Source organism: Mauremys reevesii, linkage group 3 (genome assembly GCF_016161935.1).
Source record: "Mauremys reevesii isolate NIE-2019 linkage group 3, ASM1616193v1, whole genome shotgun sequence".
Classification (NCBI taxonomy): domain Eukaryota; kingdom Metazoa; phylum Chordata; order Testudines; family Geoemydidae; genus Mauremys; species Mauremys reevesii.
Genome location: NC_052625.1, coordinates 61,721,848 through 61,747,736, shown reverse-complemented (window position 1 = coordinate 61,747,736; position 25,889 = coordinate 61,721,848). Strand labels below are relative to the sequence as shown.

The 25,889-nt window shown below is 43.6% G+C and overlaps 1 protein-coding gene across 1 annotated transcript in view; it reads left to right on the top strand.

Annotated features, from left to right (window-relative positions):
- The first annotated feature begins 11,996 nt into the window (after window positions 1-11,996).
- GLP1R (glucagon like peptide 1 receptor) overlaps window positions 11,997-25,889 on the top strand; it is a 94,778-nt gene continuing 80,885 nt past the window's right edge. The window contains exon 1 of the mRNA XM_039528194.1: window positions 11,997-12,483. Within this exon, the coding sequence (XP_039384128.1) occupies window positions 12,400-12,483 (84 nt within the window). The 5' untranslated portion in view covers window positions 11,997-12,399. The remainder of the gene's footprint in view (window positions 12,484-25,889) is intronic.

Below are 25,889 nucleotides of genomic sequence, written 5' to 3'. Positions count from 1 at the left end.
GGGGTAAAGTTTGCAAAACTCCATAAATTCCAGGTCTAAAAAGGCAAAAGCAAGCATCCCCTTCTTAATAATACCTTATTACCTTTATTCAGCTAGTAGTGTAAAAATCAGGTTTTAAATAATTTCTTCTTTGCCTTCCCACCCTGGAGTGCTGTTTGCTGAGTGTTTTCTCTTGTACAGGGACTTTCTCTTGGTACTATCAGGTTCTCTGCCTCTCCACAACCGGCAGCATGGACATCAAACTGTTATCAAACATACACAGTCTACTGAGGACTGTTGTGCCAGCCACAGTAACCACAGGTGATGCGATTGCACCAGGCATCAGGCTGTGACGTTTGGGGGAGGGATAGCTCAGTGGTTTGAGCATTGGTCTGCTAAACCCAGGGTTGTGAGTTCAATCCTTGAGGGGGGCCACTTAGGGATCTGGGGCAAAAATTGGTCCTGCTAGTGAAGGCAGGGGGCTGGACTAATGACCTTTCAAGGTCCCTTCCAGCTCTAGGAGATTGGTATATCTCCAATTATTACCTTTTTTTTTATTACCCAGATCTGGGTCAGTCCTGCAAATCCATGAATCTTTGGGGTTCCTGGGAGAGTGGTGCCAGGTAAGTTCAGGGTGTGCAACCCTTTGGATGTCAATGTAGAGTTTGAGGACACAATATACTAGGGTTTTCTTCTCTATTTTAGCGACATGGTCAAAGAGCATGTAACACCACTTCTGCGTATAATGAGCAACTGAAGGCAAGTCAGAGCTCTGCAAGACTGAAATTTTGCACAAAGTGAAACCATTTTCTGATTAGAATTTGGTGCTGACAGCACTGGTGGAATGCCTCTAGCTGCTCCAAGTCTCCCTGTAAGAAGGGTCCAAGTTTCTGACCCATGTAGCAATACAGGTAGTACACAAGTTTGAATGATCCTGAACTTTGTCACAGCATAAAGACATGTTTGTAGCATCACCTCCTGCTTGAAGTCCATGTCTTACTTATGGGCATCAAAGAAGCACTCCAGTTTAACGACTGCTATCTGTGAAGGCAAGGCTGATTCAAAGCAGTCTGTTTTTCTGCACCCATGTCTATAGCCTAGATGAACCTACTATAAAGTGGTGTACAACTGGCTGGAAAAGCATGCTCAGAGAGTAGTTCTCAAGGTTCACAATCAAGCTGGAAGAGCATATTGAGTGGGCTCCCACAGGGATCTGTCTTGGGTCCAGTTCTGTCCAATATGTTAATAAATGGTTTGGGTTATGGCATAGAGAGTATACTTATAAAGTTTGCATATGATACTAAACTGGGAGGGGTTGCAAGTGCTTTGGAAGACAGGATTAGAATTCACAATGATCTTGAGAAACTGGAGAAATGGTCTGAAATAAATAGGATGAAATTCAATAAGGACAAATACATGCGATGCATGGCTAGAAAGAGTTAAACAGCTTGCAGGCTGAATGACCCAAAGCCCACCTTTAAAGTCATGTTAGAAAGGTATGCAAATGATAATTAGGGCCATACATGCTAAATAGGCTAGACCTTTGAAATGTAAACCTATATTATTAGAAATACTAATTGTGTGTATCTTAGATGCTACCTGTAAACAGACAGTTCCTGTCTGTCATTATAACTATTGATTCAGAGATCAAAAGGGAATATTAACATTTGAATGAATCTTGGGTAAAATAATGTCATTGTATATATGTCTCTTTGAAGTTTGTAATGGACTGCCTAAAGGATAAATTACCCTATCTTAATTTGTGTAACTAATTACTGGTGGTGTTTAGAAAGCAAAAGGGTTACATCAAAAGCCTATAGTTTTTAGCCAGGACTATGTGGTCAAGTGGATGCTAGAACACTGTATAAAAAGACCCTTGGGTCCTGATTCTGACATCTCAGATCTGCTTAGGCTTCATTGGGGAAGTTTGAGTCGCAAGTCTGAGGTCCCATTTATGCTGATGTGGGCTGAATATGATATTTGGACATTGGACTATACCCTATGAACTATTTCTGAAAGAACTCTTTGCAACTACAAAGCCCACCATCTATGCTATGAATCTGCACCTCAATGAATTGAATCTGCACCTCATGTCTGTATGTATAGTGATCTTTTAACCATACTCTCTCTCTTTTGTTTTTTAATAATTTTTAGTTCCAGCAGCTCCCATTGGCCTGAAGCGGCGAACTGCGGTCAGTGGGAGCCGTGATCGGCTGGACCTGTGGACGCGGCAGGTAAACAAACCGGCCCGGTCCACCAAGGGCTTTCCCTACACAAGTGGCATCCCAAGTTTGGGAAACACTGATTTAAGGGAACTGTGTTGTTTGGACTTCTGAGAAACAAGTAAGGTAATAAAGAAGCTGTTTTATACTGGCTTGGTAGATCTAAGTATTGGAATATCCACACCAGCTTTATGGGGATTGTCTGACCCATTCTTTCCAGTTCACCCTAATTGAGTGACCACAGCTGGCTCCTCACTAGGACCCTGGTCACAGCAGATAACCAGGTATTGGAGTGTTTTATAGGTTTGAAAGCACTATTGTGGCTGGCCTGCAGTGAGAGACAGGGTTTAGTCCTGGAGCCTCCCAGCACAAACAGTGGACTGCCTCCAAATTCCACAAGGAAGAGACAGATCATTTATGCTGAAACAGACAAGAAGGTATTAACAGAAAGGACAATTATGGTAAGAAGTTTTCCAAAAAGTAGTGAAAGCACGTTGTTTCCTGTTTTCTTCTGTGACTGTCCACAGCTTTTAATAAATTTCCATAAATACATCTAAGCATAAGAGTGGCTGTGGTCCAATATCCAGCTTATCTTTAGCATCCAAACCCTCCAGGACAGGAGTGAATGCGTTTTTCAAAGTAAGATGACTAAAAAAGATTTTTAACAATTTTCTTGTTTCTAAGACAAGGAAATATGAGCTTCATGTTGAAATTAAATATCTCCTTTGAGCTAAACCTTGTCCTCTATATTGCCATTGCACAGAATACATTTCCCAATGTCCACAGGCTACACCACCAGACACAGCCATTCACATAATTTACAAAAGTGTAATATAAAACCTTTATACTCATTTCTTTTCTGTCATCAAGAAATGCATGGCCCAAAGAGTACAACCCATATTGTCTGACAGTTGCCATTTGAAATTCTAAACCATCCATCTCACATGAGTACCATTCATGCATTCCTTTGACATACAGAATACTTAACATATTGCCAGTCCTCTAGAACTTGAGCTGCAAATGCTCAACTAATCATGCTCAGATATGAGAACATTTCATCCAAGCATAATATTCTCCACTAAGTGGCTGGATAACTTTATAACTAATAATTTCATTGATAGTTAGGAATATTAAGATAAGGAGTAATAAGATTTCATGCTTCGGGGTATAATGCCATCATGACCAGGATCAGAAAGAAATCCCCCATCCCACCTTAATGCATTACACAGTTGTCCAGTTGCTTTAAGGGTTTGCACCTTCCTTTGCCATGTGAGATATGTGTGAGGCAGGCTCAGGAACTTAGGAGTGACATAGGAGACAGGAATCATTGCTTAGAGGGTTTATTATAATCCTTATGTGTTTATTATAGCTGGATTTTAAAAACATAAACATTTTTTTCTCCAGTGTTTTTGTCTGCAAGTGTCATGAACACTATATAAATATAGATACCCAAAATAATATGTTGCTAGCTAAGTCACAGGCCCTAAAAATCCAACGTTTGAAGCTGAAATTCAGACAATTTGGTTGCCAAAGTGAGCTCTTCAACTGTGAAAAACTGTAACAACATCCCCTGGAGCACTCCATGGCCCAAAGAAAACAGTGGCACCTGGACCTCCTTTCTAAAGGCCAATGGGCTTGTAATAATAATAATAATAATAATAATAATTGTAGTTTACTCATTCTATGGGCCACTTATTGTATAGTATTGCTATGAGCTACATTTTTCATGCAGATGTACATAAAGATTTGGCTCTGCTGAACTTGTCTCACTTAACAAAATAGCAGTAAGAACCAGACAGTCTCCTAAACACCCAAACCCAGTAACCAGGGGCGGTTCTAGACATTTTGCCGCCCCAAGCACGGAGGGTCCGCTGGTCCCGCGGCTTCGGCGGACCTCCCGCAGGCCTGCTGGTGGAGCGCTGGTGCTTGGCGCCGCCCCTGCCAGTAACGATGATTCAACAGTAAAATCCTTCCACTTCAGTTGCTAAATATATATTTCAGTTCTCTAAATTATTTGAATAGCTTCAGTAATGTGCCCCAAATCATAGGCCATGGCTCCCACATGAGGTGTAACAGCATTTAGGGAGCTTTGAGAGAACTCCGCTTCATGGGCAGCAGGTGAACCCCTGCTTTGGGGAGGCTAGCCTGCCAGCCCCACCCCTTCTGCCCAAGGCCCCGCCCACCCATACCAGAGCCCCCCCCCGTAAAAGGAGAAGCCCTGACTCTGAGGGGTCCCAGCGACCAGAGGAGCCCCGGCCCGCCCATCCCAGCCACATCAGGCTCATCCACTGCCGCCAGCCCCCCCCCCCCCCAACCCATCCCCCAACTGCCAGACCGAACCACCGGCCCTCCTGCCCTTGATGCCCTTGATGCCCTCCCTCCCCGACCAGAGTCGGGCTGAGCCGCCGGCCTCTCCCAGTGCCAAGCCAAACTGCCAGCCTCCTCCAGCCCTGGACAAGGCTGAGCCGCCCTGAGCGCTGGCCTCCCCCTGTGCCGGGCCGAGCCGCTGGCTCCCCCGGCCCCCGAGTATCTGCTGGGCCGAGCCGCTGGCCCCCTAGCACCAGTTCCTCCTGCCCCTGAAGGCCCTCCCCCCCGCTGCACTGCCAGCCCCAGCACCCGGTCGAGCCTGCTCAGTCCGCTGGTCACTGGCTTTCCACGTCCCTCCTCACTCCCCCAACCCGAGTAGGAGAGACGCAGCGAGCAGTGGGGGCAGGGAGTGTAGTGGAGGAAGCAGTGGGGGTCTCAGGGAAGAGCCGGAGCCACCACGGCCTAGGTGTCCAGCAGTGGGTTGGTGGCAGCGCCAGGGAGGGCAAGCCCTTACCTGGCCTATTATACCCACTGCCCATGCTCTGCATGTAGTTCTAGTTGTCTCCTCAACGAATGAATTGAGCTGAAATTCACAATCATATGATACTGCTACAGATGCCAATTACAGAGCATGAGATTTTTCTTAATATTAAAATCAGCTCCATCTGAAAGCACCAAACAGCTAACACTATTTAAGGCACCTAGGCTACACTTTTAGAGCGACCGCTTGGGACAGCAACTCCCTCACCCCCAAATTAAATCTTTTGGGTCTAGATGGCCTGCAGCTTTGCACTCTGCAACTTCAGAAGTATGGATTGTGGTGGGAGTAGGGGTGGAGGTGTGGGGAGGAGGGAAGGGATGAAGTTTAAGAGTTTGATTATCTATTTGTACTGCGGTAACACAGTGGTTCTCAACCAGAGGTATAGCCCACTTCCACCTTAACTGAATTGGCTCTTTAGCACTGACCTCCCCCCGCCTTGGTAAGGCAACTCCCATCTGTGTATTTATACCTGCCTCTGTATTTTCTACTCCATGCATCTGATGAAATGGGTTTTAGCCATGAAAGCTTATGCCCAAATAAATTTGTTAGTCTCTAAGGTGCCACAAGGACTCCTCATTGTTTTTGCTTATACAAACTAACATGGCTACCACTCTGAATCCTGTCACCAATCTTTTTAATCTCTCCTCAAACAGAAGCTGTTCCATATTGTTGCTGTACTCTGTACCTTTTCCAATTCTATTATACTTTTTCTGAGATGGGGTGACCAGAACTGCACGCAGTATTCAAGGTGTGGGCATACCATAGATTTATATAGTTGTATTATGATATTTTCTGCCTTATTTTCTATCCCTTTTGTAATGGTTCTTAACATTCTGTTGGCTTTTTTGACTGCCGCTGCACACTGAGCAGACATTTTCAGAGAACTATCCACAATGACTCCAAGATCTCTTTCTTGAGTGGTAACAGCTAATTTAGACTCCACCATTTTGTATGTAATATTGAGATTATGTTTTCCAATGTGCATTACTTTGTATTTATCAACATTGAATTTCACCTGCCATTTTGCTTCCTAGTCACCCAGTATAGTGAGATCCCTTTGTAAGTCTTCCCAATGTGCTCTGGACTTAACTATCTTGAGTAATTTTGTATCGTCTGCAAAACGTAAGTTGGAGAAATTAATTTTCCATTTGTTTGTGAATGTGCGGGTGAGTGCTCACTCTTACTTCAAGTGGTGTTGAGCTTTAAATCATGTGAAAGTTCTAAATCCTGTAAAAGCACTGTATCATATTCAAGAGCTTCCCTCTACTAGTTATCAGCTATATTATTCTCATGAAACAGTTGTGGATGCTGAGGCAATTTCTCAGGCAGCTAAAGTTGTTCCCATGCAGATCTTTGAATATCAGGACTGTGACCTTGAATTGGACTTTGTATTCAATGAGAGTGGAGCACTGAGGTGCTACTTTCATGGCAACTTCTGTTACTTAGCAGATGGGCAGCTTTGCTTTGTACCAGATACTGTTTTCTCAAGATGTGTAGTTTTATTAAAAATTATAATGAGTTACAATAATCAAGCCTGAACGTCATAAGTGCATGATGGCCAGATCTGTCTTTGAAATGATGGGATGGGGCACACTCTTCCGGCTAGTCACAGATGAAATGGGGAGGTTTTCTTATAGCTGTAGCTATCTGAGCATCCAGTAGCAATTAGGAGACCAACATGACCCAGAAGTGTGAAATGTGAGTCTGTGGGCAGAGGTTGATGTTGTAGAGGAAGTGAGTTTGTCTAAGCTTTTCCTTCTTCCTACCAACTCTAGTGGTGCTGAGATTCAGATTCAGCCAACTGCTCTTCATCCAAGTGCTAATTTTGCCAAGTGGTACTTACATCTGTGTGAAGGGTATGAGGATACTGGATAGTGCAGATACTAAAGAGTGAAGGTAGCAACCAATTAACCCTGACATACTGGAGGGAGCAGGGGAAATATTAAGGGCTGCCTGGGCGGCAGATGGGGCAAACAGCTGGATGAGCTGAAGCCCTGGCCACAGGTCTATATGGGAAAACTGCTGGTTGCAGTTGTTGTTTGTGTTTTGTTTCTGCTGGTTTTTGTTCTCTATGGATTCTTTATAAATTCTCAAAAAAATGACCCTGGGAAGAAGGGACCACAACTAACTGAAGGCGGCCTGACTCCTTTATTTCATTAGCTGGGAAATCAGTGCACCAGTCTACAGTCTGACATAAAGGAAATGTAGAATATGCACAGATGACATTTCAGCCTGTGTTTTGTCACCAACTTCCTCAATGGTTTCATGTAAATACTGAATAAGAGAGGTCAGTCCCTGAGTTTTTAATGGACTATAAATCTGAGATAGGGGACAGGCCTGAGCCCTATGGAACATTGATGTGGGTTCTGTGAAGATGAAAGAACAATTGTTGACCATCACAGTCGTGGAGGTACAGTCTGAGTCAAAGGGCTCCAGACATTTGAGGATGTTTTTGCAGCAGTTTTACAGCCAAACTAGGTGTTCAGTTTTGTTACTGAATGCAAATGAGGATTTGCTAATTAACACAGATCTGAACTGGATTCCCAGATATTGATCCAAGACCTGATCTCAGAAGGATCAGCAGAGTTTATATCCCTCAGGCATATATATAGGCAAGACCAAACCACCAGATTAAGAACTGCTTTCCTTACAAAGCATAGCTGTCTTGAGTTTTATTCTGTTTTAATTTGAATGTTAGAGATTTTACATTACATGCCACTTTTCCAGTACAAATACCTACAACTGCTTTCCAGTTGTTTCTTAACAGAAAACATTAACATATCTATTGTCGGGGCAAAACTGAAGCGATACCCTCCTCCCATCATAAATCTTAAGAATTTTGAACTAACTTAATATTCCACTCAAGAGGGAAAATATTGCATCTGCCCAAAATACTTCAATTATTAGATCATATTTCTCAAATAAAACTAGGAAAGGACCACCTCATCTTTCATTTGGATATTTTGATCAATCTTCTGTATCACTTTTCCCAGCACAGCACAATGCATCATCTCTAATGCTTCAGTTGGAGCTCCTCAATAAAGTTATTCTTCTTCCCCTTGCAATAATTCTGATGTGGGAGATTAAGTTAAATTTCTAACATTAATAAATCCAACAATAAATGCAGCAAAGCTCTAACAGAAACATCTGCTCCCACCCCTTTAGAGATGACTTTCATCACTGCCTTCCAAAAGATGTTAATTATTGGACAGGTTCCTTACCATTTGTAGGAAAACACCCTCTGATGTACCATGGTGATTTAAGATACCTGGATTTGTGCAGTATTCTGAAATTGGATAAGGATTACTTGATGGACATAATAAAATGTAGCTATTAATATTTAATGTTTATAAATAATCCTTTTAACTAAGTCAAAACATGTCAACTTTCCTTACACCATCTTCCACATCACGTTCCTATTTTCGCCATATTTTCCTAAAGGATATCCATTATCCAATAATAAATACTCATAAAATTCCTTTCTCTTTCAAATAACTCATTTACATAGTCTAAATGCTGACAAATAGAAAAAAAATTACTGTTTCTCCAGCAACACATACCTTATTTGAAAATTAATTTAATTGTAGAGATCCCTTTTTTCCTAGCTGATGAAAAGATTTTTTTTCTCCAAGTATACGCCACATACATCTCCAAGAACAACCAAAACCACATTTATCACATCAGAAATTTTATCAGTATAGCTGGAAAACTGGATTATTCCAAAGTGATCTTTTGATGGATATTTTAATTTATTTTAAATGTGTATATACAACAGCAATTGTTTTGTTATTTATAATTTATTAATTTATGTATGTTTATATTGCAGTAGCACTGAGAAGAATTTGGGCCCCATTATGCAAACAATATTCAGATTTCAGAGTAGCAGCCGTGTTAGTCTGTATCCGCAAAAAAAACAGCAGTACTTGTGGCACCTTAAAGACTAACAAATTTATTTTATGCATCCGAAGAAGTGAGCTTTAGCTCACGAAAGCTCATGCTAAAATAAATTTGTTAGTCTTTAAGGTGCCACAATATTCAGAGTTTCCTTGTGATTTCTATTAGTGTTTGAATGCTCTATTCCTCTTCTTTTAAGTAAATCATGGAATCATAGAATATCAGGGTTGGAAGGGACCTCAGGAGGTCATCAAAGCAGGACCAATCCCCAACTAAATCAATCTAAATAATCACACCAAACTTGGCTGAGTCAATAATGGTTTCTGCTTCTTCAAGTGATTGCACCTATGTCCACTTCAGGAATGTGTGTGCTCAGAGCACCAAAGCCGGAGATCTTTTTCCCAAATTGGTACCTGTTGGGGCGGCACATGCGCCCTCCACACACTCGTCTGTTAGCCAATAGTATAAAGAGGTGGAGCTGCCCTGACCCTCCCTCAGTTTGTTCTCACTGCCCAGGGGCAGTAGTTGGAACCTGTTTGCTTACTTGCTCAATCTGTCTTTTCTTCTCTTAGAGAAACTTTATAAAACTTAGTAAATAGTTAGATTAGTTGTTTTAGTGTTAGTCTGGATAGCAGTACTCACTTTTTATAATTTTTTGTTTTAATTGTTGGACTTGTACTTAGCACCATTGATCTTCGATACCGGGACATACCTAAGTCCCTGGGCTTTATGCACTGTTCTGGTTGTAATAAATCTGTGCCAGTCAGTTACCTTCACTTCCATTGTTTGAAGTGTTTGGGTGAGGGCACATTTGAGATAGGTGTCCAATTTGCAGGAGATTCAAGACTAGGACCAAAAAATTTAGAGAGGTGAGCCTTCATCATATACGGATGGAAGCTACCTTGTGGCTTCCCTTGGACCTAGCTGCCCAGTGTCCAGACCCATGGGCTCTGCTCCATGATGGAGCATGTCTGTGAACATTGCTGTTTCCCCATGTCTGAGGGATTCAGAAAGGAGGCATCATTCTTCCTTCGCAATACCGTACAAGAGAGAGAAAAACCAGATGATCCACTTGCTTTGATGTCAAAGAGATCTTCCTTGTCAACAAGTCTTGATCCCCAGTGGGTCCTTCCATGAATAAGTCATGTACAGGAGTAAGGGGCCCAACTCTAGCTATGTGCTCCCCAGTACCACATACTTCCTCAGCTGCTCAGATAGAGTAGTTCTCTCCAGCACTGTCCTCAGTACCGTTGAGACTGACTCCTTTGCCAGGGCTGTCTATGACATCATCACTCCAGCATGTGGCATATGGCGCTCTTGATACCGACAACGCTGGAAGCACATGCAGTAGCTAAAGACTTACTTTGCCTTTTAGTCCCAGACTCCCTGATTATACAGGAGGTCGAGTTATCCGTTCCAGCTACTTCTTCAAAAACTCCAGTACTGTCTATATCTTTGCTGCTGTACCACTTGACTCTGGCTTTGGTGCAGCAAATGTCAGTACCAACAATGAGCAAGACCTATGTGCAGCTGCAACCTAATTGTTTGGTACCCGCCCTGGATAAGCCTCTGATGCTTCTCCCTGTATCCACCACATCCGATTACAGATCTCACTGCACCTCCATAACCCTCTGACTATTCCTACTCTTCTTTGGAGTCAGAGTTGGGATCGTACACAACCCAGTCCTGTTATAGGAGGTCTCATAATTCACCATCCCCCTCGTGGAGATCTAGATCTCGGTACCAACGCTCTCTCGGGAGCAAGTCTAGAGACAAGGGCCTATAGGATATTTTTAACTGGGGTCCAGTCCTTATCAGTGGACATTCTGGAACTCATGTGGGGCATGTCACCAGCTTCCCACGTTTCCCTGGTACCTCGCTTGGCTAAGTTACCCTGAGAAAAGGAGGGATGCTGATTGAGTTCCAGAGCTCTTATGGCCAGATCCAGGCTCAGCTGACTGAGCCTCATTGCACCCACCTGTTCAGGACATTCCTACGAAGCACCCCTGAATTCATCTTCATCCTCTCTGGAACAGGGTCAAACTGTCATTTTCAATTCAGGATGATTATAAGACATACTGTAAAGGGGTGAGCTACCCTTATGCGACTTGTCATGGCCAAATGTGGCCCTGTCTCCTCAGAGAATATCCTTCTGGATTACATCCTGTATCTTCTTATGCTGTGACACTGCTAAGGTTTCCTCCAACGGAGAGAGCTTCAGAACATTCTACAAGAACACAAGCATTTTGGGTCAGATGCCCATCAGAGATGTTTTCAGGGCTGTAGCTGGTCATTGGTACTTTCACTAACAATGTGCTATCTCCCAAGCCTCAAGAGATGATGCCAGATTTGGGAGAGCTGTCTTGCAGTCCTTGTTCAGGTAGATTATGAAACCCTCCACCTTGTCAAACTGCTTGGGAGCCACCTGAAGTGAAATGGACACGTGCAGCACATCTCACAGAACAACAGTTACAGCACAAGTTTTTTCTGTCTTTTCAGCCAATGCAAACAGAAGAGGTAATGACAAAAATTCAAACAGAATGTGTAGGAAAGTTAGATCACCCTTCTGCTAGGTAACTAAACTAAAGTGTGCAAAGACTTGTACACTGGGTCAACTCATGTACTTAAAGTTCAGTTTGTGACTGAGACTTTGTAGGATCAGAACCCTAGGTCAGGATACAAATGTAACTCCAGTCGTCCATATAATAAACCAGTTATCACATATACTGTAAAAAATTCAGACCTAACACAGCTCTAATGTGATGACCACCAAATGAAGATGCCCAATCCAGCCAAGGCAAGGACAGAGTTTCTAAACTGTGGGAGGAGATTTGTTTTTACAAGGCGAAGGGGAAACAGCAGGGTCTAAAGTAAATAAGTAATAATTTATTCTGATGTTTTACAATAAAACGATCCCTCTGGTTAATTAGACAACCCGCCTGGCTTTGCTATGCTCCACCCACGAACACCACTCGGGCTGCGCGCTGGGGACCCCACGCTAATAAAACCAAGCGGGGCCTCCCCAGGCTATTGGATGGACTCGAGGTCCGAGCCCACTGCGCCCCTCCCCTTCATCCAGCAGAGTCACAGCCAGCCAGACCCCGCTCCGCTCTCGCGCGTGGGGACTCGCGAGCTGAGGGGCGCGGGGTGCGCGTGGGCTGGGGAAAGCAGTGCACGAGCTACGGGCTCCCTCCCCGGGCTGGCCCCAGGAAAGGCTCCCCGCGCTCCCGCTGCAGCAGCCGCTGAAGTTCAATCAAACTCTGCCGCGCCCCCTGCGGAGCCCGCCCCCTCCCCCCGGCCGGGTGGCTCTCCGCCGTGCGGCGGGCAGGGGCTCACTCTGCGGGCGCGCCGCTCCTGTCGCCTGTTCCCCGGCGGGGTGCGGGTGCTGCAGCGGTCCTCCCGCCACCCCCAGCCTCCGCTCAGCCCTCGCCCCGGCCCGGCTGGCTGCTGCGAGACATGAGCCTCCCCTCGGCGCCGGCTCCTTTCGCCTTCGCTTTCCTGCTGTTCCTGGCCGCGGGGCACTCGGTCCCCAGCAGACAGGTGAGTCCGTCCGCGCTGCGGGCAAGGCGCCCCCACCGGCTGGGGCAGGGTGCGCGGGGGCTCTCGGCGCTCACACGCCCGCCCCCCGCCCCGGTATTCGGGGACCCAGCTCCTGAGGGAGTCGCTTACTTACAGTTTCTTCCCAGTTCCTCTTGTGGTCCCGGTCTCAGAGCGGCGACTTGCTGGGGGGGGGTGTGTGGTGTGTCAGTGGGAACGGGCTGGTGGGGGGCTCTGCCTTCAGTCCGATCCCTTTGCTAAACTACAAGGAGTCAAGGGTCCTGCCCTGCATATGGCACCCGATCCCAGCCCAGGGCTGGCCCCAGACCAAATGGTGCCCGCCCCCCCATTTATTAAACTTTTAAATACCTTATTTGTATTGCATTTGTAGCCCATTTCATGGCTTTGATGCATGATTTACATGCATGGTTTATCCCTGTCATATAAGATGATACATTTCCTTTTTGTCGCTAACAACAAAAACAGCACCCTGAGCCCAGTGCCCCCAAGCACAGCACCCCAGATGGTCGCCTGCCCCTAAATCCAACCCTGTCCCAGCTGCTTGGTGCCCCCTTGGCTCAGGAGAAACCACAGCCAAGCTACTTCATTTCTTTCAGCTGTTGGATGGCAAGGAAACCTGACCCCTCTGCTTCTTAGCTCAATTCTGTCTTATTTACCACTCCCTTGGTTTGTCCAGAGCTGCCTTTCCATCAAGTTTCGTACATTCTTCCTTGTGACTGTGTGCATTGGGCTCAGTGTCCGCAGACCTAAGCGTGGCTACTAAGGAATGACTGGGAGGAAGAGAAGGAATATTCTATTCTGTTATCCAGTGGAGGAAAACTTTTAGCGGTCTCGTGGAGATTGTCTAGCAAAACGGAGTTGAAACAATTAAATTAATTGTAATTTGCACCTCTAGTTATTTTGGTGCTAGTCTCTGTGTGAACACTCTTATTTCAGATTAAGAATGCCAGCCCTATTCCAGTGTAACTTAAGTAGGTAACAAAATTGATTTAAATTATATTTAGGCTTGAAAAGATAAGATTATCATCTATGGTGTTCTAGCCATGTTGGTCCCAGGATATTAGGGTTAGTCTACACTGGCACAGCAGAGCTTTAACATGGCTTGTGTAGTTGTGGCAGAGCTCTAAAAAAAATCACCTCCATGAGGGGCATAGCTCCCAGCGCTGGTGCACTGTCTACACTGGTGCTTTACAGCGCTAAATCTTGCTGCGCTCAGGGGGGGTGTTTTTTCACCCCCCCCCCCGAGCGAGAAAGTTGTGGTGCTGTAAAGTGCCAATGTAGACAAGCCCTTAGAGAGACAAAGGTGGATGAGGTAATATCTTACTGGACCAACTTCTGTTCGTGAGAGAAACAAACTTTCTAAATGCCCCAATAGCAACTATGTAGGGTGAAACCAGACAATCACTATGGTCTCGAATGAACTCACACAGGAAAATGATAAGACAAAAACACCTTATCACCTGTGGGTGAACACTCTTCACAAAGGGATCACTGTATATCTGACTATCAGTCCTCATCCTCAAAGAAAATCTGTGCAGCACTTTCAAAAGACAAACCTGGGAGTTTAAATTCTTACTTTGCTAGACGCTAAAAATCATGGACTGAACAGAGAGACTAGATTTATGGCTTATTACAACAATCTGTAACCCTCTAGAAATGCCTCCCAGTTGCTCCCCCCCATTTATTTTCCTCCCTAGGACTGGAGGGGTGTTAACAGACCACTTCATTTTGAATGGTGCCTTGTAATATGTGTTAGCCTAACTCAAAGCTTAGGTCATTATGTCTACACTACGGACCTTACAACGGCACAGCTGTGCCATTGTAAGGTCTCCCATGTAGCTGCTCTTTGCTGGCAGGAGAGAGCTCTTCTGCCAGCATAATTAAACTACCCCCAACGAGTGGCATTAGCTATGTCAGCAGGACAGCCTCTCCTACCAACATAGTGTTGTCCACACACACCAGCACTTTTATTGGTGAAATCTATGTCGGTCAGGGGATGGTTTTTTTCACACTCCTGACAGACAAAAGTTTTACTGTGCTTGTCTTGTGTAGACAAAGTGCTTGTGTAGACAAAGACTGAGGCTTGTCTACACTGAAGGGTTTGGAAAATGCAAGTAGGAAACTTTCCCTAATGGTGGCATTGTGGCGCTGGGCCTGTGATATTTTTTTTTCTTTTTAAAAAAGTGCAGCCATTATGTTAGAGACCTGACAATTTGACCTGATGCAATGCTATCTTCCTGAGTCTTCAGTCAAATTACTCTAGCTTGTCTTCTGGCATCAGCAAAGTGAAGTGAGCGAAGTTCTGTTTAGTTTTGCTGCTCATGTTTAGAACGCTATGTGCAGCTGTGAAAATGACAATCATGTTAATCTCTCTGTTCCGTGGAACAGTTCTGAACAGTAGTTGGGGCAGGCTCTGGAGCTAGGCACTGTGGTAGAGATGGTGTAGGCAGAAGTTGCGATATGAGGAACCCTGAAAGTATGGATGAAGAATTAATAGGATGCAGAATAAAATGAGGCAAGTGGTGGGACAAGAGAGCAGGAAATAGGGGGTGATATTATTGAAGTGGTGGACAGAGTAGATTACTGCAGCATGTTGAAGGGATGACAGAGCGAGGAGGAGATGCCAGGGAGAAGAAGGCTACAGTAATTTAGGTGACAGAATAAGGGCATGTTAGCAGTAGGAACATAAGGGATACAGTTGGTAAGAGGTTGGATGGGCGGGAGAAGACATGAAGATGAGATTGTGAGCATTCATGATAGGGAAGAGACTGGAGAAGAATAGAAGTAAGGAAGATGCTTTGGGATGGAAGATGTATGCATTTACCCCAGCTACTCAAACTAAATGTGGGGCTTTTCCTCAAAGCTGGAACTGAAAGCTCAGTGCAAAATAATTCTCTCGCCACCCCAGCAATTGGATTATCCTGTCCATTATTTAAGATCCCACTAATGAAAGTCTGTATATAAACACAGAGTGTATTATGACTTTCCTCTGTAATCTGTAGTAGCAACTGAACTTCAGTTTTCCTCGCTAATCCTCCTAATTTTGATACAGTACTTGGCGGCTGCCAGCATGTAGTACAGGATGAGGGAATTTAGTGCATAACTGCAATACTCTGAGAAATGGGAAAGCTTGTAGTGCCACAGGGCAAGACTGAGGTTGTGAGCAAGACTGAGGTGGTAGAGAGGCAAAGTGAAATGTGTGACTCCTGCAGAATGAGTCGGAACAAACTCTCATTTGTCTGGAAAGAAATGGGGTAGGTGTGGGAAATGAGGTATCACTGGTTTCCTCTTGGTTTCCCTTCAGTTTTTATCAGTAATATTGTCTATCAAATCGTGCATGTTAAAAATTAAGCCCTATTGGGTTCCATCTGGTCTGTCCCCAGGGCAATGCAGGATATTTCCTGTTGTACACTTCCTCATGCTGTGTCCAGTTCTAAATGTCCACAACCATGTGGCTTTCACTGTTTTCCTTGGCAGACTGTTCCACTTCCTAATATTTTGCTGCCATGAGTCTTTCCTGATTGATATTCAGTGGAAATGTTCCCTTTAACTCCATCCCATTACTCAATTATTTTATTTTGGTAGTGCCTAGGGATTGACTGAAAAGGGGTGCCCGTAGAGAGCTAGGCATTGTACAGACACAGAGTAGTAGGCAGTGCCAGTCCCAAAGAGCTTACAATCTAAATAGACAAGACAGACCCAGGGTAGGGAGACTGAACAATGTGATGGTGGCAATCACCATGGCAGTGCCATTGTTTATTTTTTAAGCTCTTCTTGGTTGGGGTTTTGTTACGAGGGGATCAGATAAATGGCAAGATGAGAGGAAGGAACAAGGGGGATAGCGTAGTGGAGAACAGAGAGGAAGCCTGTCCACTACCCTAAACACTTTCTCGCCATCTTATTCTTGAGACCTGTTTGCTTTTTTTCTGTGGCATTGAATGTAGTGAAACAGTAAGGAGCTGGTACTGAGCTTCTGCTGCGAGTGGCCACTTTGCTATCATGTACAAGCCTGCACTATCTAAAGATCATTGTGGTCTGAACAGCTTTGTTTTGTTACAGATTCATAAAGTCACAAATAATTTGTGTCCTTAGCCCTTCTAAGACCTGCTTCTCTCCCCAGATAAAACCAGGTGAATCTAATGGTCCTTTAGAGGGCTGGGGGCAGGGCATCTTCGAGGAAGTGTCTTTGACTCTGGGGGAACGGGGAAGTGTCTTTGACTCTGGCACACACTTGTAGATTCACTAGAGCCCAGATTGGGGGGAGGGGACAAGGGACAGGGCAGGAGGGTTATACTGCAAAACCAAGCTTTTTTAGGGAGGGTCTCGGACCTGGACACTAGTTCCCATTTGTATGTATTCGACAGATGCTCTCGGTTCTGGGCAGGGCTAGATCAAAGAAATGAAGTGAGAATATTAAGTAAATGTCTTGGGGAAGCAGAAGGGGAAACTGTGGCACTAACATTAATCCTTTTCATTGTCCTTTTCAGTCAGTGATTCTGCATTTCAACCCATCCTGGCATCTGTGTTTGTAACATTTAAATGTGTTTGTAAACTCCTGGAGAGATGCAAGTAAACACACAGTGTAGTTCAAGTGAAAGGTTAACTATCTTGTTCTCTTCTCTGCTCTTACTCCTGAGGCTCCTTATACTGAAACAGGCAGGCATGCTGTGTTAATAGTATCAATCTCCACATTGCCTTAGTAAGTCAAAACAGTGCACATGGTACCTGTTGTTCTGCAGCTCCTGGAATTTCTAAGCCTGATGTCTGGCTTGGAGGACAGAGCAGCAGCTGCTCAGCATCAGTACGGCTCCATGAAGTGACTGATAGCGGGTGAAGAAATAGTTAGTGCTTGCCACTCATCCCCCTAAAGACCACCTTTGAAACTAGGATCCAACAGCTTGCTAACCCAGTGAGCACCATCCATCTCCGCTTTAACTGCAGCGTAGGTTTCTAGTAGCAGATAGGTTTTATGAGCATCCTTTCTCTAAATCTTGATATCCCACTGGCAGAGATGCAGCTTTTAATGAAGCTATTTAAAAATTGCATTGGGATTTGATTTGGGCAACACTTGATGCAAAAATCCCAGTTGTGCACTTGCATAAGTTCCTGTGTTCTGTCACATTCACATTTACCTTCCCTCCCCGAGAACTGGATAAGGAGTCTTCCCTTCTCCCCAGGGATAAGTAAACTTCTCTGATTGCAAGACACACTCCTTCCCACTGCACTGCTGGTTCCTGGATGGATGAGCTAGTCAAAAACCAGTAACAGGGAGCTGGAGTACATGGGCTGGAGATGAGGGGAGGGTTTCCAGGAGCAGGGACAAAGTGCAAGACTTGCTCCTGGCAAGAGCCTTGACCAATCCTGTCTCCACCTTGGCCAGAAACACTTCAGTATCTACACTAGCATTTTTCTTCAGCTCTTCCACTGCAGCCTCACTAGTGCTAGCAATAGTGAGAGTGCTAGTGTACACTGGTAACCAGTGCCTTAATTAGTGGGGACGGGTCTACAACAGTGCTTCCCTAGTTGCTACCACCAGTAGAGCTACATGCTGGCAGTGCAACAGTGGGGAAGTTTTGAAGAAAAAGGCTAGTGTGGACCAGGCAGGGTGGATAAAAATTAATGATTTTTTTTAAAGTATCTTTTAATTTTAAATTTCATTTTTTAAAAATACAAGTTTATTTTTTTAATCAACCTTCTGTAAAGGCCTACATTTACCCTAATCTATTAAAATCACTTAACTTTAAATACAAAAATAATATTAAGCAGTACATGTTTGCTGCCAAGTAATAGTCAGACCACTGAACTGATGGAAGTCACTGACTAAGTAGCTGGAACCAGCGATTGTTGAAGTGCTAAACCATCGGTAGCGAATTACGCGGGTACAGGTTATATTTTCTTCATTTAAGTTTATTCAGCTAGTTCAGTTCAATGGCTAGATCATTCACAATAAGAAACCAATTAAGAGTTGAAAAAGCAGGAAAACTTGTTATCCTCTTCCAATCTATAAATAAAAACTAGGCGTGAGAGGATGAGGTATGCTAGTTCTAAATCTTGAAGGGCATGGTGACCAGAAACAATCAGTTCAATTCACTAATGACAGATAATACTACTTTTGTTTAATAAATCCATTTGTTTTAAATGCAAAATATGTTTTGATAAACATACTTTTTTCTTGTGTCCAGCACATTTAAGGTAGTTTTAATTTAAACATTTTTTTGTAATTGAATTTGAATATACAAATACAGCTTGAGACAAAAATCACAATTTAACCATCATCTAGTAAATAAGAAATGCATCATTTACCATTTTCCAACACAATAAAAAAAAGTAAAAATTAAGAATCTGAATAAATGTAAGCAAGGCTATATAATTGCCCAAATAATTGAATATGATTATAGTGTGTCCTCCTGGCTAGCAAAAAGAAGCTAAAGTTTAGTGTAAAGGCTATTTTAGTTATAAACCAATAGATTTGAATGGTTACCAACCAGAGAGAATCCGTCTTTCTTTAGGAAAATAACTACAAGTACAGATACAAAATGCTATTAAAATCAATTATCTAATTAGTGTTTCAAGGACTCTGATACTCTTTACTTTCATGTCCTGTTTCTTACCTATCTATATCTAAAGAGCCAGTTCCTGGTTGATGTTCCTCCTTGGAACCAGGCACTTTATTGGGAGTTAAACATTCTTTCACATTAAAAATATTTTATATATAACATTTTTAGTCAGTATTAATCTGATGGCACTGCTACTTACAAATGACAAATCCACAAGTGAGTTAATGCATGGCATCCTGAAAGAGGGTTAACTGAAACCTTTATGCTGAACCTTAATGTAGTCTGTATCTCACATTTTACAGAAACTATATTTTACTGATGTTTTGGAGACTTTACAAAAAAATTACCAACGGTATCTTTGTGCCATGAAGCCAGGTGCTTAAGAACTACAAATTCAATTTGTGTAGGCCTCAAAGAGAAATTATAATTTACGTTTTAGAAATTTCTGAAATTGCCTGAAATAGTTTTTCTATTGTGACTTTTTAAAAAGAAACTCCTGATATCTTGGGTCCTACAAGTATTAGAAGCAAGTGCAGTGTTTCCTGTGGGAGATCTCGGAATTGCTCCTTTCTGTTGCTATCTAGCTCCCATTTCTAATAATGGGAGTCATAATGAGTAGCAAGTTATTGTACTCTAAATCTGTCACAGGATCGGACATGTATTTCCCATCCTGCTACTTGGATTGACAGGTTCTTAAAGCTGTTCAGAGTTGGACATGTTAGAAGTAGTCCTGTTTGAGATGAACTAGTGGGCAAAGTACAGGTTATAAATGTGTGTTCTGCAAGGCTCTGCAATGGATTACATGGATATTACCTCCTATATATGAGGACATGTATTTTGGGGAAGGGATTCTTTCTGAATCGCTATGGGGAAATGGAGTTTTGATTGATGAAACCTCTTGCTCTGGGAAGAGACTGTAGTTTCAGCAGCCGTACAGTTTGGCTAAGCAAACTGAGTCTTAGTTACAGGACATGTGTAGGGGTTGGTTACTGATGGCTGATTAAGTTTTAAATGGTACTGTATCACATCCTGTTCCTGTGAGCCAGACTAGCTAAATGAAGCTTTAATTTGCTGTGTTGATGTTATGTCCTCCAAGTAGCTGGCTATTCAGTAGGAGCTGTTATCTCTGACATCACGGCATCTTTATTTGTTTATTGCTCAGGGCAGTCCTTGGAAAAGGGAATGTCTCCTTCTGCAATGTCCTAGGTTGCCAACCCAATGAATTAAAGTATTCCATCTCTTTGTGTTCAGTGTTTATAAACATATAATGGTTTAATAGAGACAGGGGTATGGAAACTTTATTAATAGGGTTGTCTCCATGCGTGTTATCTTGAGGCAAAGTATTAGTTCCATTAGTCTTAGGCTTAATGCAAGTAACTTTACACAGTGGCAAATGCCTTGTTGCTAGGAAAAAAAAAGGTGGGTGAGGTAATATCTTTTATTGGACCAAAATCTGGTGGACTAAAATCTGTTGAGAGAGATGCGGTTGAAGCTACACAGAGCTCTTCTTCATGCCTGGGAAATGTACTAAGGGTATGTATATGCAGCAAACAAAAATCCATGGCTGGCCAATGCCAGCCGACTCGGGCTTGTGGGGCTAGTCTTCAGGGCTATTTCATTGCTGTGTAGATTTCTGGGCTCCAAACTTTAGACCCTGTGGGGTGGGAAGGTCCCAGAGATTGGGTTCCAGCCCGAGACCAGAAATCTACATAGCAATGAAACAGCCCTGCGATTCCCAAGTCGGCTGGCATGGGCCAGCTGCAGGTTTTTCTTTGCTATGTAGACACACCCTAAGGGTACGTCCATACTTACCGCCGGGTCGACGGGTAGCGTTCGACTTCTCGGAGTTCGAACTATCGCGTCTAATCTAGTCGCGTACCTTAGTTTGACTCCCCACCCTATTGTAGACCAGGCCTAAGAGTGTCACAGCTACATACAAGATTGAACAGATGGAATGTATGCTAACTACTTATACTAAACTAAGGGGTCATTCAAGGTAAAGTGGCCTGTTAACACCCCAGTAGTTTAGGGCAAAAAGGAGGTTAGTGGGTTATAGATTGTTGTAATAGGGACACTGGATTTTAAGACTGTGACTTTTAGTATTGTCATAAACTGATAGTTAAGGGTTAATGTCTCTTTTACCTGTAAAGGGTTAACAAGCTCAGTAAACCTGTCTGACACCTGACCAGAGGACCAATAAGGGGACAAGATACTTTCAAATCTCGGTGGAGGGAAGTCTTTGTTTTGTGCTCTTTATTGCAAATGTGTATTTTGCTGGAAGGATATTTTACCTCTGTTGCTGTAACTTGTACTTATGCTAGGGGGGAGGGAGTCCCTTTAGTTTTTATAAGCTGTATACCCTGTAAGCATTTCCATCCTGATGGTACAGAGAGAGTTTTTATTTTCTTTTCTTTCTCTTAATAAAAGCTTTTCTTTTTAAGAACCTGATTGATTTTTTCCCTTGTTTGAGACCTCAGGGGATTAGTCTGACTCACCAGGGATAGGAGGGGGAAGGTGAATCCCTCTTTGTTTTAGATTCAATCAGGTTCTTAAAAAGAAAAGCTTTTATTAAAAGAAAGTTTTTATTTTCTTTTCTATCTCTGTACCATCAGGATGGAAATGCTCACAGGGTATACAGCTTATAAAAACTAAAGGGACTCCCTCCCCCCTAGCATAAGTACAAGTTACAGCAACAGAGGTAAAATATCCTTCCAGCAAAATACACATTTGCAATAAAGAAAACAAACAAAAGACTAATCCGCCTTCTAGCTAGTACTTACTATCTTGCACATGAGAAACTGTTTCAGAAAGATTGGAGAAAACTGGTTGCACGTCTGGCCCCTCTTAGATCCAAGAGAGAACCACCACCAAACAAAGAGCACAAAACAAAGACTTCCCTCCACTGAGATTTGAAAGTATCTTGTCCCCTTATTGGTCCTCTGATCAGGTGTCAGCCAGGTTTACTGAACTCGTTAACCCTTTACAGGTAAAAGAGACATTAGCCCTTAACTATCTGTTTATGACAAATATCTAATGAAATTATGAATTTAAGTTCCCAGGCTTGTCTTTGGAAAGTGTTGTGCAGGTTTCCTTTGAGGATGTGGACTTCTAGGTCAGATATAGAGTGATCACTTTATCAAAAGTGTTCACCCACAGGTGATATGGTGTTTTGGTTTTTTTAATCATTTTCCTATGTGAGTTCATTATTGCTAGGAAAACTAACCCAGTCAACAGCTAACAAAAACTGCATCTCGGAGACATCCAGCGTTACCTGTTAGTGAGTGTTGCTGAATTACAGCATCAGATAGAACAGTGTTAAATTCAGCAGCTTTCTCCTAACTCTGCTGCCCAAGGAAAGGCCTAACCTCAAGACTTGCATTCCAGATGCTCTCTGCAGATCCCACTTCTAATGTCTTCAATGACCATACAAGAACACACAAACTTTCCCCAGTCAAATATTGAAGGTGCTTCTTGCCACAAGCCAGAGGTCACACTTATTTTGCATGCAATGGAGTAGATTGCAGCTGCCCTCATTTTAAATACAAATTTGCAGCCTGAGATAGCTATTTATTGCCATTTGAGTACAGTCTTACTGCAATTGACCATTAATTGATTGCTTCCAACTGATTGCCTGTTCACTGCTCTTTGCTATGAATTGACTCCTATCTCCTTGCTATTGATTACGTTTCGTTGCTACTGTTTATCCCTCGCTCATACGTAATCTGCCTCATAGTTTTCCCACTTGTGTCTAGACCTCCCTGTTCTTTGCTGCCTCTCTACTGCCACACTCACTTCCACGCACATCCCAAACTGATTTAGGCATTGCAATGTTGAGCTCTGTTAATGCAATTATATTGCTCTGCTACATAAGACATACAGAACGTGGCTTACAGCTGAGGATAGCGAAGTGCAGCTCAGCCATGGGGGAAGCTCATTTGCTGCTGCTGGCTGAGCCTCTGGTGTGGTTGTTGTGCCATATGTGTCCCAGAAGGAGTTGGTCCACCTCATGAAGGACTCCACTGCAGAGTGAGCTTCAGTGCTTGATGCCTGGGTGTGAGCTGCCACACTGCAAAGCCATAACAGAGTTTCTGTCTTGCTGGTGCTGCACTTGCCTGTATATGTCACTGGGACTTCTAGGGGCATATCTTGTAGTTCTTAGTGCTGCAGTAAGCTGAACGGCTCTGATTCTTTCCCACAGAACTGTGGGAGAACTTGTCTGTCTTCTGGGCATATGGTGGCTGGAGGGAGGAAATGTGGGAAGGGAATGGAGGGCTGTCAGCACTGAGTGGTTTAGCCTGTGTCCACACTGCAAAGTGGATGAGTGTCATTCAGGCTGGTAAGTGGAACCTGTTTTCCTAGCTGTGCTAGCTAGTCTGGGTTGAGAGGGATTTTTTTATTTTTTGGATGTGGGGGGATGGAAGGGGCAACACCTGAGTATGAGCCCAGGCTAACTCTGCACTGTAGACATACCCTAAAGGGTGATAGTTGTCTGGAGTGTCTGGCCTCCTGCTGGCAAAAATGCCCTATAAAATGAAATGCAATTGTCTGTTACATTATCTTCATGCTAGCAATTGAAACATGCCAGAGTCAGACACTGTGTGGTTTTGATTGCCTCATGCTGTTATGCCCAGGTAGCACAGCATCAGGTATTCTACTCGTTCCTTGTGTTATGTTCCAGTCTGGAAACTGAAGCTGCTTCTCTTACTATACCGCATATTGCTTTATTTAATTTCAATCCAATTAGTTTAAATTAATTTAATTTTAAATGTATCCTGAGAATTGTACTGTTTGATGTCCTGAAAAACAAGATTTTAATTTATGCACACAACCCCCAAACCCTAATTTGGCTGATCACACCCTCACAGTGAATGCTACAGTGTTCTGAGTGTAAATAACCTTGGACTCTGCAATGACCCTATGACCAGGGTCTAGGGGTGGGGGCACACTGAGGTTACTCAATTAGGGCAAACTGCAAAGAGTGGGGCAGACAATCCCCAAAGCTAGTGGTTACTCCAATACTTAGACCCACCCAGTTAGCCACAAAACAGCTTCTGTAATACCTTACTGGTTATACAGAAGCCGAAACACAGTTCCCCTAAAAGCAACCCTTAAAAGCAGTCTTTGGGCTCCCTCGCAGACAGCCAAGTCAAAAATGAAAGTTCTACCAATCCCAAAGGATCGGACACATTACCTCCCAATTTATTGAATATTCCAGATTTTACCAAATACCTCCTTACAGCCAATTCTTATTAACTACACTAAATTTTATTAAAAAAGAAGAGAGAGTATTGGTTAAAAGACCAGTATACATACAGACATGAGTACAGTTCTGAGATCAGTTTCATAGTAGAGATAGTGAGCTTTGTAGTTACAAAGAGTTCTTTCAGAATTAGTCCATAGGTTATAGTCCGATGTTCATATCCAGGGTGATCCAGATGGGACTGGAGATCTCAGTCTTATGACTCAAGCTTCCCTTGTATCAAACAGATCTGAGGTACAAAGGATCAGGACCCAAGTGACTTTTATACAGTTCCAGGCCTTCTCTTGACAGCACAAGGTCCTTAGGCGAACAATAGACAATCATCTAGACTTTGAAGTAGACCTGTTTCCTAAGCATCATCGGTAACTAGCTACATGGATTAACATGAGGCAATTGCCTGTTTTCCACCATGTGCAGGTGATCTGCTATATACTTCAAAGAGAAATCAATACAGTGATATCACTATATTTACAGTTCATTTAAATGTTAAGATCTCCTTTTAATCTCAGAATTAACAGAATACAGCATAGACAGGAACTGTTTGATTACACTGTTTGATTACATTCACAGTGTAATCAATATATATATGTAAACACACACAAACACAAACATCTACCAATATGTCTCTAAAGGTTGAATTTAGGTCATTTATCCTGCAGGATGCTTAACCCCTTCTGGCCATGTGTCACAGACACTGTTTGGGGCAATTACTGAAGTATTGTAGCATATACTTATAAAGAAGGGGATAGAAGTAGGTAACCCTAGACATTAAAGTACATCCTGACCTTTTAGTCACTATGACTGGATGGGCTAGGCCCAGAGGCCCCTTGCTGGAGGCCTCCGGATCAGTGGAGCTAAGTCCTCCAAGCAGCCTAGAGAGGGTTGCAGGCTAGCAGGAAGCAGCCAATCAGAGGGTTGCAGGCTAGTATAAAAGAAGCTGCAGTGCAGACCAGAGTCAGTTCTTTGCTGGAGTCAGAGGAGTACAGCTGGTGCTCCTGGCTGGCCAAAGGAAGGTGCAGCACCATGGACAGCTCAGCACTGGCAGGACTGGTGGGATGGGGGTGCGGAGTGAGAGAGGAGAGCTCCTGGCTGACTGCTGGGCCTGATTATAGAAGAGCCCTGAGGGAAGGGTGGCAGGCCCAGCTTCTGCCCTCTGAGAGGAAGGGAAAGAATGTAATAGAGCATCCAAAGGGGTGGCTGCTAAAGCTCTTCCCAGACCCCCTGAGTATCTATTGGGTTTCCAGGAAACGGAGTGGGCCCAGACCCCCTGAGTAGGAAGATAGGTGCAGACCTGTAACTCTTACAGATGGTTCAGTAAGAGAGGTGGGATAACCAAAGAAGCAGCTGCCTAGGGTTCCATCTAAGTGGCTCCTCAGTAACACTGGGGCCATCAAGGCTGTTTGCTTGTAAGACCATTTGAATCTCTCTCCTGTTTCCAGCAGCTTCTGTCCAACTGGTTTCACCCCTACCCCATCACTGCCCTCAACTGAGCAGATAGGGATGCCCTTTTGAGAGGAGAAGATGGTACAGAGTGAGGAAGGAAGCAGAGCATGACTGGAGGATTTGTGTGC